Source organism: Podarcis cretensis (genome assembly GCF_951804945.1).
Source record: "Podarcis cretensis genome assembly, chromosome: 2".
Classification (NCBI taxonomy): Eukaryota; Metazoa; Chordata; class Lepidosauria; order Squamata; family Lacertidae; genus Podarcis; species Podarcis cretensis.
The window spans coordinates 112,546,790-112,565,453 of NC_137171.1; the positions used below are offsets into that span (position 1 = coordinate 112,546,790).

General features: G+C 45.6%; 1 protein-coding gene and 2 long non-coding RNA genes across 3 annotated transcripts in view; all 3 read left to right on the plus strand.

Moving 5' to 3' along the window:
• Positions 1–18,664, plus strand: part of LOC307209207 — a 232,941-nt gene that overhangs the window by 157,572 nt on the left and 56,705 nt on the right. The window lies entirely within an intron of this gene.
• LOC307209151 lies at positions 1,990–6,643 on the plus strand. The gene is made up of 2 exons (XR_013835348.1): positions 1,990–2,800; positions 5,534–6,643. It is a non-coding gene; the product is annotated as an uncharacterized lncRNA (long non-coding RNA).
• LOC307208702 (nuclear factor 7, ovary-like) lies at positions 8,127–17,848 on the plus strand. The gene is given in 7 exon segments (XM_079963579.1): positions 8,127–8,988; positions 10,638–10,733; positions 12,464–12,697; positions 15,021–15,043; positions 15,130–15,269; positions 16,617–16,745; positions 16,748–17,848. Coding segments are annotated over 7 exon segments (1,461 nt in total). The 5' UTR covers positions 8,127–8,532; the 3' UTR covers positions 17,131–17,848.

Consider the following 18,664-nt stretch of genomic DNA (forward strand, 5'->3'; position numbering starts at 1 on the left):
TGTGGGGCATAGGAATTTGTTCATTCCCCCCCAAAAAATATAATCCGGCCCCCCACATGGTCTGAGGGACAGTGGACCGGCCCATGGCTGAAAAAGGTTGCTGACCCCTGATCTCAAAAGAGAGAGAAGACTGATGTCATTTGGACTTAAATGCAGCACCAGAAGTTAACAATTGAGTCCTTGATGCAGGAGCACATCACTGAACGCAATCACACTGTGAGTTTAGGAAGATAAGAAAGCTAACGTCATTGGAGGAAAGTTGCTAGTGCTAACCAACTAAAGGAAGAGATACGAAGAGCCGTGTCTGCTCTTCTTGGCAGGAGAGACACATGAAAAAGGGAGGAAATTAGGTCCACAATCAGTTTAATGATGGTGGGTAAAGGTTAAAGGACAGCCTAGGAAATTTGGGGGTTACCCTCTCTCTCTCTCTCTCTCTCTCTCTCTCTCTCTCTCTCTCCTCTTTCTCATGCAAACCTATCAGCCTCCAGACAAGCAGAACTGCATTCCAATACTTTCAGCAAAGACTGTGTATTTCAACAGCAGGGAGAGGTTTCAATGCCAAGGCTGTGAGGACACAACTGTAACCGTTCTTCTTCAGAGGGGAGAAACGTGGGGAAGAGGTTCAGACCAGGACTTTTAGCCATTTGAGTATGTACAATAAAAGCCCATGCCCAGATGTTTTGTTTGTTTGTTAAGAATCTCCCTGAAGCAATGTTAAAGCAATATCAGAATTCAGAGTGGGTGCAGCTGGCCTTGCCCAGATCTGGGACAAAGGAAATGAAGGCTCAAGAGAAACTGAGTTATTCAAGTAATGAAAGAATAACAGGGGGACAGGGGGGAGAGCCTTACAAACAAAAGGCCGCAAAAAATGCAGAGGGGGTGGAACAGTTGGTTGCTAAGCAAAGCAGCCAATCAGGGAGTCTCATTTCAAAGCCCCCTGGTGTGTGTATGTATGTGGTGGAATTTAAGAGAACCCCTTCCCATTTTAGCCAAGGAGCTGACGAGGCTTCAGACGCCTTGAGGACTGAACTTTGCAAGTCAAACTGGAGGCAACAACAGTTGCCATCAATGGGCCAGTCCTAAATCCATCTAATTATTATTATTATTATTGGGACGCGGGTGGCGCTGTGCGTTAAACCACAGATCCTACGACTTGTCAATCAGAAGGTCGGCAGTTCGAATCCCCGCGACGGAGTGAGCTCCCGTTGCTCGGTTCCTGCTCCTGCCAACCTAACAGTTCGAAAGCACGTCAAAGGGCAAGTAGATACAGTGGTGCCTCGCAAGACGAAAAGAATCCGTTCTGCGAGTCTCTTTGTCTTGCGGTTTTTTGTCTTGCGAAGCAAGCCCATTAGCGGCTTAGCGGATTAGCGCTATTAGCGGCTTAGGGGCTTAGTGGATCAGCTGATAAGCGGCTTAGCGGATCAGCTGATAAGCGGCTTAGCGGATCAGCTGTTAAGCGGCTTAGCGGCTTAGAAAAAGGGGGGGGGAGGAAAAAAACCCCGCAGGAACTCGCAAGACATTTTCGTCTTGCGAAGCAAGCCCATAGGAAATTCGTTTTGCGAAGCACCTCCAAAATGGAAAACCCTTTCGTCTAGCGGGTTTTCCGTCTTGCGAGGCATTCGTCTTGCGGGGCACCACTGTAAATAGGTACCGCTCCGGCGGGAAGGTAAACGGTGTTTCCGTGTGCTGCTCTGGTTCGCCATGAACTGCTGGCCACATGACCCAGAAGCTGTACGCCGGCTCCCTCGGCCAGTGAGATGAGCGCTGCAACCCCAGAGTCAGCCACGACTGGACTTAATGGTCAGGGGTCCCTTTACCTTTTATTATTATTCATTCATTCATTCATTCATTCATTCCCTGCCCATCTGGCTGGGTTTCCCCAGTCACTCTGATACAGTGCAGAGATTTATTAATAAAAATATATATTTATTGATCAAATAAACAAATGGATTACTACATCAGTGTGGCATAGTGGTTAGGGTGCTGGCCTAGGCCCTGGGAGACCAGGGTTCAAATCTCCTCTCAGCCATGTAGCTCACTTCGGGAACTTGGGCCTGTCACCGTCTCTCAGCCTACCTCACAGGGTTGTTGTGAGAATAAAATTGGGGTTGGGGGAAAATATTATTGTTGTTGTTGTTGCAGACTAGCGAATCTACTGAATCAGATGATTCAGATATACAGGACACATGCGTGGCTGGGGTAATTATAAATTCAGGTAAAAGAAATTCAGGAAGTGCCCATTAATAGCATTAAAGGCAATTAATAGCGCCCATTCCGCAAGGCTCAGAGGTTTTTGCTGCAACAGACCTGCCACGGCTGGTCCAGTTCAAATACGGATCCAAGTGACAAAAGCGATTCCGACTAAACATCAGGAAAAACACAGTGAAACCGATTTCCTGGAAGGGCGACAGCCTCTCCTTCCTCGGAGGTTTTCAAGCAGAGCTTGGGTGGCCACGTGTCGTGCGTGATCTCGTGGAGATTCCTGCATTGCAGGGGGTCGGTCTAGAATAGATGACCCTCGGACCCCTGCACAGTTCTGCGCTTCTGCGATGCGCACTCCTTCGCAGTGAACGCGCTTCGGGCACGCGCCCCTACTCCAATGCGGGGAAAGAGGCCATGCGGACGCAGCAGCTCCGCCCCACTCCACCCACCCAGATTCCGGGATCTGGCAGCCAATGAGAGCGGAGGCGATTCAATTTGGGCATGCTAAGCGGATCCCCAGCATGCTTTGCAGCCCCAGCCATGGAGGAGGAGCAGGAGGCTCTGCTTCGGCGCTTCGATCTCCGGCGGGCTTGGCCAGGTGTGTATGTTGGCAAAGGGGGGAATCCATCACCATCCTTGCGCGGGAGACTTGCCACGGATCGGGTGATGCGCCGGGCGGGCGGGCGCACAGCTGGGGATGCTGTGATCAGAGCCATATACGCTTTTTTCCAAACGTGGTAGCCACAGAGCTTTGCACAATGGCGTGACAGTTTCATTTTTATTTTTGTTATCCTTTTCCTTCTTACATTTCATGCAAGTTGGGCTAACTTTATTTAGCGGATCGGGCAGGTAAGGTTCCCACCACCGGGATGGATCTGCGAGGTTGCTGGGTATGCCCCAAATGCGCAGGGCGCAGCTGGTTTTCCCGGTTGGGATCTGTTACCTTGGCATCTCGCCACCTCTTACTGTTTAGCAGCGCTCCTGCTCCTTTAGCAGGAGAGAGAGAGAAAAAATGCCGTGTTAGTAGATGGAGGGATCGGAAAGTTTCATGAGGACTCGCTGCTTGGCTCTTTTTTAAACGCGCGCCTCCAGGGCTGGTTTTGGCTGCCGAGCGCCACGGCGCAAACCTGCCTAGGTAACCTGAGCCTTGCGGATGTGCGCTTGCCTCTTCCGCCCTGCCTAGCTCGGTGGGGAGAGCACGTGCTTTTTTTTTTGAAGCACGCGAAAGGTCCCAGGTAAGGGCAGCACTCCAGGTAAGGGCTAGGAAAGGTTCCTGTTCTGCAACCTTGGAGAGTTTCAGACAGTTAAGCGTAATATCAGCGTCCCCCAACATGGTGTCGGACTGGGAGGAGAGATGATAGCCAATCTTCAAATATCTAAAGGGCTGCCACATGGAAAATGGAGAAAGATTGTTTTCTTCTGCTCCGGAAGGTGGGACCCAAACGAGTGGATTCAAATGACTTGACAGTAAGAGCTGCCTTTGCTTCTCTCACACAGAGAAGCTTCTAGAATTAATAAGAATAGGAAAGATCTTTACACATGAGATCAATCCTTCCTGCACTAAGAAATGCAAACTGACACAACCATAAGGCCAGGTGACCCATGTTTTCCTTTCTAGTGTGGGTTGAGATCAAGCCACACTGCAAAGGAAGATCTTAACTGTCCCAAGTGGGACTTGAAGTCACAGCTGCGCTCAGCTGATCTGCAATGACTTCAGGCCCCACTTGGATCAGCTGTGGCTGTGGGTCGCTGCGTTGGGAGCTGGCATGTAGCTGGAACACCAGCAGGGCTTGAAATCAGTAGTTCCTTTACAGGTGCCTCCTGACCTGCCCCACACCTGATATCTTATATGGATGACATCAGGTGTGGGGCAAGTGGGTGTGGCTTTTGGGCAGAAATCTCATGGGCCAGAGGTTCCCTACTGCTGACTTAAAAGCTTGGTTGGACACCCCCTTACATTGCGCCTGGAGGATGTGCTGATTTTCTGCGACTGACCTCTCTACCCAGTTATTTAGGGTGTTTAAGAACATGGTGCGAAGTCACAGCAGTTCAGCCAGCACTGGGGAGAGGGTGGGCACCTCCTGACAGGGGACAATTACATTTTCAGCTTCATGATGACTTGAGAATTTGTGTGTGTGTGTGTGTGTGCGAACCCTCCCACAAAGGCGTGCCTGTACTCTTCTGTGTGTTGGCACGTAAGAACTGGAGGCAGATTAATTGGGCTGGAGGCTTAATTTGTACCGGGCTGGCTACCACTCTGGGCTGTTCCTGGATCCTCTGTTCCTACAGTTTTCTGTGCTGCATGCCAAGTATTTGAATTCTGTCGTGCATTTTGTTTCGGTCATTTAAAGCAATGTTTCCCAACTGTGGGTCTCCAGTTGTTTTTGGACTACAACTCCCATCATCCCTAGCAAGCAAGACCAGTGGTCAGGGATGATGGGAATTGTAGTCTGAAAACAGCTGGAGACCCAAGGTTGGTTTAAGGCAGGCACCGCCAAACTCAGCCCTCCAGGTGTTTTGGGACTACAATTCCCATCATCCCTGAACATAGTTCCTGTTAGCTATGGATGGTGGGAGTTGTAGTCCCAAAACATCTGGAGGGCCAAGTTTGGGGGTGCCTGGTTTAAGGTGTTCCTAGCCTGCCTTTTGACTTTTTTAAAAAAGAAAAGAGGCTTCTATGTTGGGACTGGCTGCCATGATATGCGGTCTCTCTCCATTTACAGAATTTTATTTTCCCGGGATTTTTATCTTCTACACCCTGCACATGGTGACTTCCAGATGTTTTGTACATTTGTTGGAGAAGGTTGCTCTCTGTTGTTTTCTATATTGAATTGGTTGATTTTATTATTATTATTTTAAAAAGGGCAGGATATTAAATAAGCAAAGGTTCTTGTTTGTACTGCTATGGAAGTTGTAGCAAAACAGGACGGTGAGGGTTATAGTAAAAATGAAATGTGCTCTCTACCTGGCCCTTGGAGCTTCCCCCAGGCCACTCTTCTCACTTGCCTTGCCCTATAACCAGAGTGTTTGCCTAGCTGGAATATGTCCTTGAGCTCTGCAACTGCCTCTTGCATTTCTGCATGGAGGATAGAGGTTCTGAGCTTAAGGTACAAAGGTAATATTTACACTGGTTGCTGCACACGCTTTTGCCTCTGCCTCCGTCCCCCACCACTCAGGTGAAGTGGAAGGGAATGTGGCGCTCAGGCTAAGAAATGTTCATCACACCTGGAGATAAGGGGTAGCTCTCCTGTTTGCAAGAGTTTGGTGTGCATGTAGCTCTTTTATTTCCTATATAACAAATGAATGACACTTGTCCCTGCTTTGTCCATAGGTGCTGGTGGTGTCAGCAAACCGGGAACTGGCAAAAATGACGTGTTGCAAGAAATTTCAAGTTGGAGGAATGCAGATCCCAGAAAATGTGCAGAATCAGACATGTTCCACCTGCGCTGCTGTCTTGCAAGATTCGCTTTCAACAACCACCATCCCACACTATGGGGTTTGCACTCACACATTAGCATTACCTTCTACAGGGTGGATTTGATTTAAATCAAATCAGTTTAAATGATTAATCATGGTTTAAATCACTAGACAGTAAGATCTTTTCTTTTCTTTTTAACAGAAAGTCTCAGTCTTGCTAGTATAATCTTAATATTTACATCCAGATGAAGGTTTCATTTTTGGAATGAAAAGTTTTCAGAGTAGTTTTTTACAGTTATACCAAAAATTACTGATTTGGTTATACTGTTAGAAATGCATAGACAGATAACTTATTAAACCCCACAATAATTTCATAATTAACTGTTTGTATTTGGACAACTTTTCTGCTGTACTTTATTGGAAGGAGAAAAATAATCATTTACTTAATAACAATTTACTTAACTAAAACAATAACATTATAGCATATGTATCCATGTTTGTTAACTGATGCGATTAAACAATTAAAAAAACAAAACAACATAGAGTTTTAGCACACATGAAAAACTTAAAATAAATCCTTATTTCCTGATCCTTAGTTCCTTCAGACTATAATGTAACTTATATAGAAAAATATCTTTAGAAAGCTTTTTCCTCCAAAGGCGTATTATTTTAAATATATAATTTAAATTTTAAAAATCATTAATTTTCATCCACCCTGCCTTCCCAATTAAAAGTGTATTTTTGAACATGTTTTTCTCTCAACATAAGCACATTTCTCAACGTATTTTCTCCAGATATGCAATCTGATAACATTTCTTCCAGTTGAGAACGACATCAAAATCCAGTGGATAGCTAAAGTCCAATCCGGTCATGAGTCAAGGAGGTGTGGAACAGGTCAGTGCATATCAGAATCCCTCCTCTGCTGCATCATTTGGGGGAAGACTTCTGGAAAGCTGTATTTGCTGCATTCATCTATGTACCTTTGCAAACAATCCTCAATAAAGTTGCTTTGTTCATCTAGCAATACTGTACATAATTGTGTTTCTATTGAGGGTTTCTACCAATCTCTTCTCCTTTAGCCCTTTCCGTGGATAACACCAATAAATAGCTGAAGCTGTTTGTAGGAAACCAATAATTTTTGAAAACTATGAGAGTGTTACTGAATTTTGAAGGCGACCTGGCATATTGGCTTTTACTGGATTTAAGCCAGTTTATATATCTAGAGCATTTTTATTCTGCTTTACAACCAGAAAGGCTACCAGAGTGACAGTCAATTGAGATGGTCCCTTTCTACAGGCACACAGACCAAAAGACACAACACACAAGGAAAAGGGGATGGGGAGGGAGGAGGAAACACAATCTTCCGACACCCAAGCCTCCAATATCTCAGAAGGATTGCAGTATCTATTACAATGCACACCCTTCCTCCATTTGCACTTCATACCATTCGCACTTACATACGCTTCAGGTTACATATGCTTCAGGTTACAGACTCCGCTAACCCAGAAACAGTGCTTGAGGTTAAGAACTTTGCTTTAGGATAAGAACAGAAATTGTGCTCTGGCGGCGTGGCGGCAGCAGGAGGCCCCATTGGCTAAAGTGGTGCTTCAAGTTAAGAACGGACTACCAGAATGAATTAAGTACTTAACCCGAGGTACCACTGTAAAGGGCAATATGGTTTTGCATCCTTACTGTCATCAAGGACATTTCAACTCCTGAAGTACATATCACTCCTTCCTTGTGTACAAAATAACAACTGGCAACAGGGGCAAAGCAACTGCTTATATACATTTCTGAAGTCCTAGGCCACTCCCACTCCCAACATGATTGGCTGTCTAAACTTTCAAGCTGCGAATCATGACTCAGTATAAAAGCCAATGGCAGAGGCTGAAATCCTGAAATGTTCTGTGATTGGATATCATGTATTGAATCAGAACGGGGGGGCGGGGCTCAGAATCCTTAGTCCCGACTCAAGCTCAGGCAAACACAGACCACTGAATACAAAACACAAAATATCTCTTTTAAAAGCAATATTAAGAAGGTAAAGGGACCCCTGACCATTAGATCCAGTCGTGACCGACTCGGGTTGTGGCGCTCATCTCGCTTTATTGCCAAGGGAGCCAGCATACAGCTTCTGGGTCATGTGGCCATCAGAACTAAGCTGCTTCTGGCAAACCAGAGCAGCGCACTGAAAGGCCGTTTACCTTCCTGCCAGAGCGGTACCTATTTACCTACTTGAACCTTGACATGCTTTCAAACTGCTAGGTTGGCAGGAGCAGGGACCGAGCAACGGGAGCTCACCCGGTTGTGGGGATTCGAACCGCCGACCTTCTGATCAGCAAACCCTAGGCTCAGTGGTTTAACCCACAGCGCCACCTGATTTAGTAATTAATTCTGCCTCAAAGCTGGCACATGGCAGGGCTGTATCTGCAATGTAAAAACCCCATGTCCCCTTAGTTAATTTTATTAATTAATTAACAGAGACAGGTGAATGCCAACAATCTCTGATCGGCTTGCAGACAACCGAAAGGCTACATTTTAATGATAAAAGCATGGCACCATACAACAGTAAACCAACCCCAGAATAAAAATTCAACGCCCACCCTCAAAAAAAGCAGCAGCAGACTCAAAACAGGCTGAGAGCTGCATAAGGCCATTAAAAGTACACAGATGACCTAAATTTCAGCTGATTTCAGAAGTTAACCATTTTAAACCCTGGGGGGCGGGAGAAGTGCCTCTTTGCTATTGCAAAAGACTCCAAAGTTCTCAAATTGCTACAGCAAAGGTCACTTTGCTCCACCTCTAAGGTGTGGTTCCTTTAAGCAACAAGAGAGAAGCAAAAGGAGGAACTAGAGAAAAAGAAAGCGAAACTGGACTCTGCAATCTGTAGCAGCCGCTTTCCTGCCAGCAGAGATGGCGGAGGGTTTTCAGCAAGATCTGACTTGTTCCGTCTGCCTCGACGTGTTTACTGAGCCGGTGCTGCTTCGATGTGGGCACTGCTTCTGCCAGAAATGCATCACCTCCTCCTGGGACAGCCAAGGGGGAGCTCCTAGCTGCCCTGACTGCCGGGCCCCCTGTCCTGACAGACATTTCACACCCAGCCACTTGCTGAGAAACTTGGCCCAAAAGGCAAGAGAGGATCAAGAGGTTAGGGAGAAAGCGCAGGAAGACCAAGAAAATCACGAAGAGACGCCGACAGGCAGAAGCAGCCCAGATGCTGATCAGGGGTTGCTCTGCGCACAACACGGTCGCACTTTGCAGCTCTTCTGCCTCACTGATGAGGACCCTGTTTGTTTGTGCTGTGTGGATTCGCCTGCCCACGCCGGACACAAGTTCGGCTCCTTGAAAGACGCTGCTGAGCCCTACAAGGTGAGACTGTGAAGGAGGGGGTGCTTTAAGTAAAGTGAGGCAATTGCCCTCCAACAGCTGGTTCAGGCGGTGTTGTGAAAGGGAAGGTAACTCCTCCTTATTTGTTGTTGTTGTTAAAGATTTTCTTGGTTTACAAAAGTACAGTGGTACCTCGGGTTACATACGCTTCAGGTTACAGACTCCGCTAACCCAGAAATAGTGCTTCAGGTTAAGAACTTTGCTTCAGGATGAGAACAGAAATCGCACGGTGGCGGCGGGAGGCCCCATTAGCTAAAGTGGTATCTCAGGTTAAGAACAGTTTCAGGTTAAGAACGGACCTCCAGAACAAATTAAGTACTTAAGCCAAGGTACCACTGTATGTGGGGTTTGGTGTCAGCGTTGCTTGTGCTGTTCACTTGTGTTCTTTTGGTGGTGAGAGAGGTTGGGGTTGGCCTAGGGTGTGGTTGTTTGTTTGTGATTGGCTGTGGTGATCTTTGTTTTTGTGTGTGAGTGGGGTGGGTGGGTGTTTTGGATCAGGTTAGCCATATTGATTTGTAGGCAGTTGGTGGATTTTTGTCGTTGTCTTGTTGGGCTGTGTATGTGATAAAAGGGAGCCATACCAGGGTGAAGGCATCTTCTTCTATTTGTCCCTGTGTCAGTTTCAGTTTATTGGTTAATTTTTCTAGTCAGGCTGTTTCCCATACTATTTGGTACCATTGGTCCATGCTTACTCCTGACAGGTCTGGCCTGGAGAAGAGGAGGTTAAGGGGTGATATGATAGCCATGTTCAAATATATAAAAGGATGTCACATAGAGGAGGGAGAAAGGTTGTTTTCTGCTGCTCCAGAGAAGCGGACACGGAGCAATGGCTCCAAACTACAAGAAAGAAGATTCCACCTAAACATTAGGAAGAACTTCCTGACAGTAAGAGCTGTTCGACAGTGGAATTTGCTGCCAAGGAGTGTGGTGGAGTCTCCTTCTTTGGAGGTCTTTAAGCAGAGGCTTGACAACCATATGTCAGGAGTGCTCTGATGGTGTTTCCTGCTTGGCAGGGGGTTGGACTCGATGGCCCTTGTGGTCTCTTCCAATTCTATGATGCTTCTGGCTGCTGAAAGTAGGTGGGTTATGAGTTCTTTGTGGTGTAAATGGGCATCTTGTTATTTGTTATTAAATAATAACAAACCCTCCATGTGTCCCTATTTCCCAGGGAGAGTCCCGGATTTGCGGAAGCCGTCCCGGTTTCTGATTTGATCCCGGAATGTCCCACTTTTCCTTAGAACATCCCTATTTTCATGGGAGAAATGTTGGAGGGTATGGAGTTATGTGACCCCCCCGCCGAGCCAAGGAGATAAGTAGCTAGACAACCTTTAGAAGACATCTGAAGGCAGCCCTGCATTGTTCCAGAGAAGGGCAATCAACATGTTTAAGGGGATGGAGGAACTTCTCTGTGAGAAATGGTTACAACACTTAGGGCTGTTTAGTTCAGAAAAGAAAAGTTAAGGAGGTGGCATTTTATTTATTTGCAGTATTTATAACCTGCTCTTCATTGAATATCTGCAATCCTGGAATGTAGAACAAAAATAATAAAAGGAAACAGAGAAAAACAACGCTGGAAGACACGGCATGTTCCCTGACCTGCCTAATTTCACAAACTCTTCTTCCTCCCCTAGCGGAAGCTGGACAAGGTTCTGAGTTGCCTGGAAACCAGAATTAAACAACAAGAGCAACAGGAAGGATGTCAAGAAGAAAACATACGTTCCTTGAGAGTAAGAGGAAATAATTCCTAGCCCCTCCTCCTCCTCCTCCTCCTCCTCCTTCTTTATGTATACTTTTCAAATTTATGCATTTCATTAATTTGACAATCCATTTAACATTTCAAAATTTGACTTCCGCCTCTTTCTGTGGTTCCTTAAATTTATTAATTTATGGTAACTTGCTCTTTTAATTACACTATTTTTTGCTCTATAAGACTCACTTTTTCCCTCCTAAAAAGTAAGGGGAAATGTGTGTGCGTCTTATGGAGCAAATGCAGGCTGCGCAGCTATTGCTGAAGCAAGAACAGCTGCTTTCACTGCGCAGCGATCCCTCTTGCTGTTCTGGCTTCTGAGATTCAGATTTTTTTTTTCTTGTTTTCCTCCTCCAAAAACTAGCCTTGTGGTCTGGTGCGTCTTATAGAGCGAAAAATACAGTATCTACTGTAAACATATACGCTAATAAAACTGCAGGTTATTACAATAATCCTACTAATGTCTTTATCTCTTTACAATTTATCTGTAAATATTCAATAAACCATTTCCATTCTTTTATAAAAAATTTGTTGTCTTGATTTCTTATTTTTCTGGTAAGTTTCACCATTTCTGCATATTCCTTAAGTGTTTATATCCATTCTTCCTTTACTGAGACTTCTGCTTCTTTCCATTTTGGGGCAAGTAACATTCTTGTTGCTGTAGTAGCATACATAAACAAATTTCTATACAATTTAGGTGGTTCTGTCCCTATAATTCCCCAAAGAAAAGCTTCTGAGTTGTTGTTGTTTTAAAAAGTTATTTTGAACATCCTTTTCAATTCATTATATATCATTTCCCAGCCCAGCTGCTCATCATTTTAGGTACCCAAAATGCAATGTCCCTGCCTATACAGCAGGCATCCCCAACCTTCGGCCCTCCAGATGTTTTGGACTACAATTCCCATCATCCCTGACCACTGGTCCTGTTAGCTAGGGATCATGGAAGTTGTAGGCCAAAACGTCTGGAGGGCCGCAGGTTGGGGATGCCTGCTATAGACCTACTAAATCTTCTTGCCTGGTCTGTATAAAACTGAAAAATTCATTTTACATCGGGTTTACTTCAAAATGGCAGGCACCCACTATGGGTGGGAGCAGAACTTGGCTCCCAGCTGAAGGATGGCACCATCGCCTGACACTGAAAAGCATGTATGGACCTAGCAAGGAGACCATTAAATGGAGATGTGGCCAAGTTGGGCTTGTGAGGGGGCCTGGATTAGCAACAACCCCTCATTTTTACAAGGTACCGTATTTTTCGCTCTATAAGACACACTTTTCCCCTCCTAAATAGTAAGGGGAAATGTGTGTGTGTCTTACGGAGCGAATGCAGGCTGCGCAGCTATCGCTGAAGCCAGGAGAGCAAGAGGGATCGGTGTGCAGCAATGCTGCTTGCGGTCCTGGCTTGTGGCTTAGCCCCGCGCAGCCTCTTCGGGCAGGGGGAGCCTTCATCCCACTGCCCGGGAGAGGCTGTGTGCGGCTGTCCCAGAAGCTATCCCAGAAGCCAGATCCCTCTTGCTGTTCTGGCTTCTGGGATTCAGAATATTTTTTTCTTGTTTTCCTCCTCCAAAAACTAGGTGCGTCTTATGGTCTGGTGCATCTTATAGAGCAAAAAATACAGTATGTTTCGATTCATTTGCTTCTCACTGAATGGGTAACTAGGTTCTCATTTCCACCACCACAAAAACCTCCCAGTGGAACTTCTTTCCATTGCAGAACTCAGCTGAGTGCTTTCGCAAGACGATTGAAGACGAGTTCACTGAGTTGCAGCGATTCCTGAGCCAGAGGAAAGATGCAGTACTGGCCCAGCTAGATGAGGATGAAAACGCTGCTCGCATGAACATGATGGCACATCTCTGGGTGATTCGGGAGGGCCTGTCTGAAGCCAGAGAGACGATGAGCCAGGGAAAGGCCGAAATGGAACAGACGGATTTAGCTGCCTTCCTCCTGGTGAGGCCAAAACCTTGGCACCTCTTTGGTGTGACCATTGCTGAGGCTTTCCCAGAAAATTTTGGACTGGACAGTTGTTGGTTTCCAATTGAAATTTATTTTGATGCATCAGCAAAGTGATCTAAATCGGTGCGTTTACTTTGCTAAAAGCTTTTGACGCTGCTTTCGTTGTTAGTAATGAACATTTTTTGTTGTTGTTTAGTCGTTTAGTTGTGTCTGACTCTTCGTTATCCCATGGACCAGAGCACGCCAAGCACTCCTGTCTGTCGTCCCCTACTCCTTGTGCCCTCCATCTTTCCCAGCATCAGGGTCTTTTCCAGGGAGTCTTCTCTTCTCATGAGGTGGCCAAAGTATTGGAGCCTCAGCTTCAGGATCTGTCATTCCAGTGAGCACTCAGGGCTGATTTCCTTAAGAATGGATAGGTTGGATCTTCTTGCAGTCCATGGGACTCTCAAGAGTCTCCTCCAGCACCATAATTCAAAAGCATCCATTCTTTGGCGATCAGCCTTCTTGATGGTCCAGCTCTCACTTCCATACGTCACTATTGGGAAAACCATAGCTTTAACTATACGGACCTTTGTTGGCAAGGTGATGTCTCTGCTTTTACGAAATGGCAAATTTTCCACAGAAAAATAACATGCTAGAAGGTGGGCTGCCCCACATCACTATCTATAACCAATCACACAGAATAGGTTAAGGATTCAGAATGAGGAGAGGGCCAAGACTCTTCAGAGCATTTAGGTAGGTGGAGTCAACGCAAGAGGAGTGATGCCCCTCGTGGTCCCTTCCAACTATACAAGTCTATGATTCTAGGACCCCAAAATCCAGTGTGGGAACAATTAACCCTATAAAACTTGCAGTCAAGCTAGCTCCTCAGTCTGAGCAACTTGTGTGACTTGGTACCAGGCCAAAACCCAATTTCCAGCCCTGTCCCCTTCATACATACTGCTAGTGTTGCAGGAGCTGCTTCTCTGGAGCAGCATGAGCTTGAGTTGCTTCTGCTTCTTCTTTGGCGATCACTCGTAGCCAAGTAAGATTGTCTTCCATGAACATGGTTTTAACAATGAGTCCGCAAGTGACTGTGGAGGCCAATTCTGGATCCACACATCCTTCCACAGTGGGGACATTGATCATGGTGAGGGTTTGCCATGTGTTCCTTCCTCTTAGCCCATTTCTCCCTTTTGCCCTGAGTTCGAGCGTCTTCGAAATCCACAACACCTTGGGTAAAGGCTGTTCTCCAATTGGAGCGCTCACAGACCAGTGTTCCCCAGTTGTTGGTGTTTATATTTGAGTTGCTCTAGTATGCCGGATAGCGTCTTAAAAAGCAGAGACATCACCTTGCCAACAAAGGTCCGTATAGTTAAAGCTATGGTTTTCCCAGTAGTGATGTATGGAAGTGAGAGCTGGACCATCAAGAAGGCTGATCGCCGAAGAATGGATGCTTTTGAATTATGGTGCTGGAGGAGACTCTTGAGAATCCCATGGACTGCAAGAAGAACAAACCTATCCATTCTGAAGGAAATCAGCTCTGAGTGCTCACTGGAAGGACCGATCCTGAAGCATAGGCTCCAATACTTTGGCCATCTCATGAGAAGAGAAGACTCCCTGGAAAAGACCCTGATGTTGGGAAAGATGGAGGGCACAAGGAGAAGGGGATGACAGAGGACGAGATGGTTGGACAGTGTTCTCGAAGCTACCAGCATGAGTCTGACCAAACTGCGGGAGGCAGTGGAAGACAGGAGTGCCTGGCGTGCTCTGGTCCATGGGGTCACGAAGAGTCGGGCACGACTACACGACTAAACAACAACAACAACAGTATGCCGGGAGCCCTCCACCTAGGTGTTCATCTACCCAAGTGACATATTAATCGCTAGATGAGGAAATCTTACCATTGGCTCTACCCTCATCATTCTTGTCCATGGGATTCCACAATATCCTATGATTGTGTGTGAAGCTGACTTGGAGAAAAACAGTTTCCATGTCAATCTAATCTCCTCTGTGAGGGGGAAGTCGTCTCTCTGTGTCTTATCAAATCAGGTAGGAAAATTGGAAAGACTTGAGTGCCTTCAGTCTTTTGGAAGGCAAAGGGGTATAGTTGGTTAGGGTTGTGGGCTGAAAGGAGGCCCCTTAGAAAACACAGAAGAATTAGCAGACAGGATAGCCAGCATTCCACGATTCAGTGGGAGGACAGTGGGACCTAATGGCTTTGAGGAAGGCAAGATTAGGGTGGATGACGGGGTGTATCAGGATTCTGTTATTTTCCAGGATACGAAGGGAGAGATTCAAGCTTCCTAACCATCTCACCTTCTTTCTCCCTTCCCAGGGTGTCCAGGAGCTCCTGAAGAAGTGAGTATGGTGTCTTTCCGCTAGTTTCATATGTGAGAGCGGGTGGCCACTTGCTGTAACTGGTATTCTGCTTCTCTTCCCACTAGGCTCCCTGCTGAAAAGGATGCTGAGGGTGTAGGAAACCAGGTTGACCGCTCTGTTGTTTGCAGGGAACTCTGCCTGGGCAAGTTCAAGGGTCCACTGCAATACCTAGCATGGAACGAGATGAGATCCATCATCAGAACAGGTAACTGAAAGGAAGTTCAGGAATGATTGAGAATAATGTCAGATCAGACGAAAGAAAACCATTCTTTGTACCACATGTGATTAACACATGGAATTCTATGGCTGAAGATGTGGCAATGGTTGCTTGCAAAGAGAATTAGACAGATTTGTGGTACATCTGTTGACTTGCCATGGCAAGAGGAACAAAATGTTGTATTGTGGTGTGCTGCTGTTCAGAGTCCCAGACACTCGGTTCCAGGCAGAGGGGCTTCTCGGAAGTGGCACCCGCCCTATGGAACACCCTCCCATCAGATGTCCGGAATATTAGCCTTAGGCTATGCTATAAAATTCACTGTCCTGTGATATCATATATGAGTTTATACTACTGATTAAGCCCAGGATGGTGAAACAAGGCTAATATTCCGGAAATCCTTGTCTTAGACTCTGTGAAAGGATTCTGTGGAACTGCGACAACCTTTTGTGTGGCTTGTTGGACTCTCTGAACAGACAAGTGGAATAGACACTTGCACATATATGGACCTTATGCATTAACTGATTAGATATTGAACTGATCCACTGGGTCTTCTACTTTTTTCGTTGAACTTTATGAGCTACTTCTGTTGAAATCTACAATTCAAAACAATGAGTAGTATATATTATTTTTTCAAAAGTACAGCCAGTTACGTCTTGTGTGTTTATTGAATATGTTTCACCTAACCAGAGATTTGTTGCTGTTTTGCTTACGTGCATGGAGGCAGAGCTTGCATTCTGCAAGGATTCAGCAGAGAGATGACATTGTAATGTACAGCTGTGTTTACAAGCGGCAACCATTCATGTATAATGTGGGGAAAGGCGCTTTAACACTGCGAAGCACCATCCATAGAGGGCCAAGGCTGTTCCTATCAGCACATCTCCACTCTGGCTTCTGTTTCTTGATTATGTTTATTTGTGTTTGGAACTGGCTTCTATATAGGAAGAGAAGATACTTTGCCATTTCTTGAAAAGCTTCCGTCTAAGCAGGGATCACACATTTTGCTTCACTGTATTTCCAGACTATTCGCCAACATGAGGGCTAGGAGCTTGCATTTTAACATGTTAAACACCAGATTTCATTTCATTTCACTTTTAATTTGTATTTCTATAGTACGATACGCAAGGCGGCTTACGAGCTGAAGAAAACAACAAAGACCGCACACCTTATAACAATCTGATCCAATACAATGGCTCTCATCTTACGTTTTTAATGTAAGATGAGAGCCAGAGAAAGTCCCCCACGTCCACTTGTTTCTTTCCCTTTTGGTAACCTAGGATGGAGCTAAGGTGGGATGTCCCAATTTTATTTAACTCGTTCTTTTCCTTTGCTTATCAGAAGTAGAACCAATCACCCTGGACTGCGGCACTGCTCATCCCAAATACACTTTCTTATTGCAAAACTATCGTGTGGCGTTTGAACTGCTTAAGAATCCCTTTAACTATCCAGCGATATTTCTGGACTCTCCGTTGTGCTGGGGAAAGAGGGGTTCCATTCAGGAAGACACTACTGGGAGGTTGAGGTGCAAAACAAGGGAGACTGGTTGATTGGCGTGGCCTTGGAGTCCATCCCAAGGCAAAAAGGCAAGGATCCTACTTCTCTGATGGACAAGATCTGGTGTCTGGAGCCAACAGAGGAGGATAGCGAGCCTCAAAATGGATCGTCATGGTGGAAGGTCGGCGTGTACCTGGACTATGAGGGAGGCCAAGTTTCTTTCTATGATGTAGCAGCCGGGTGTCACCTCTGCACACACACAGCCCGTTTCAGAGAAAAAGTCTACCCTTTCTTCCAACCTACACCAGCTGCTTTCAGGCAAAAACGCACCATAAGCTTGAAAACTTGTCACAGTTAGGACATTGAAGCAGGGCACTTAAGAGGGGTATTATTATAAAAAGGAAAGGTAGGTGTGTTTGCCCATTAGATAAAAGTCCAAAGCCCATACTAAGGCAGTGCTTTTATCAAGCCAGCCAAGATGCAATCTCCATGACTTCATCATCAGCCAACTTCCCTCCCACCTCGCCTTATTTGCTATCAAACCTGAAGAAGAGCTCTGAGTAACTTGAAGGCTTGCTCACTATTTCGTGACGTTTTAGCTGACCTATAAAAGGCATTGCCCTAATGTGGATTTTGGAATGTTCTTAAGTGCGCCACAATTCTCCAAGCATTGAGAAGTGTGTGCCCCTGGGAAAGAGATTGTTGGTGAATTCAGGTCTTTTGTGATATGTACAGTGGTATCTTGGTTTCCAAACTTTATCCATTCCAGAAGTCCATTCCCAAACCAAAGTGTCCTAAAACCAAGGCGCGCTTTCCCATAGAAAGTAATGCAGAATGGATTACTCCGTTTCAGTCTTTTAAAAACAACCCCTATAACAGCAATTTAACATGAATTTTACTAGCTAATGAGACCATTGATCCACAAAATGAAAGCAATAATCAATGTACAGTACTATAAAATAAATACTGGCCATTAGATAAATTGACCCTTGGCCAATAAAGCGAGATGAGCGCTGCAACCCCAGAGTCAGTCATGACTGGACCTAATGGTCAGGGGTCCCTTTACCTTTAGATTTTTTTACAAAAAATCAAGTAGCGATAAGGAGATATATATGTGTGCAAATGCAGGCTGGGATCCTGGGAGGAAGGTAAATAAGGCCAAATGTCATTTGCACTGAAAGAAAAGGTTTCCACTGGGTGCAATGGGGAGCTCTAGCTTTTCTTCCAGAGCAACAAAAAGCAGGCATGTAGGCACCGATCCAGAATGAAGCAAAGGAGCAAAAAGCCCTTCTAATTCCCACAACCACCAGGGATCTATGATCTGGGTTAGGGCCTGCTATTTACTTTTTTAAAAAAGCCCTTCATACCATTCGTAACTGTTTGAAGCAGGCGAAGCCGACACAGCATATTTGCCAGACTACAACTCCCATCATCCCTGACCACGCTAGCTAGCTGGGGTTGATGGGAGCTGGGAGTCTAACAATCTCTGGAGGGCACAAGGGCAAAACTAGTTCTTGTATGGTCTGCCCTTTGGACACATTTGCTTACATTGTTTTCGTACTAGTGAAGCGTGTCAAAGATGGCCTCTCCTTATAACCACGTGTGGTGGCTCTCGCTTACTACATCAAAAAAGTATCAAAGAAAGGGCTCAAGACGGTTTGAAAGCAGATTAACTTGTGTTTGTATTCTGATTGGATTTGTTATCAACTGGGATGTTCTTAACTGAAAATTAATAAAAATTATTTATAGTGGTACCTCGGGTTAAGTACTTAATTCGTTCCGGAGGTCCGTTCTTAACCTGAAACTGTTCTTAACCTGAAGCACCACTTTAGCTAATGGGGCCTCCTGCTGCCACCGCACCGCCGGAGCACGATTTCTGTTCTCATCCTGAA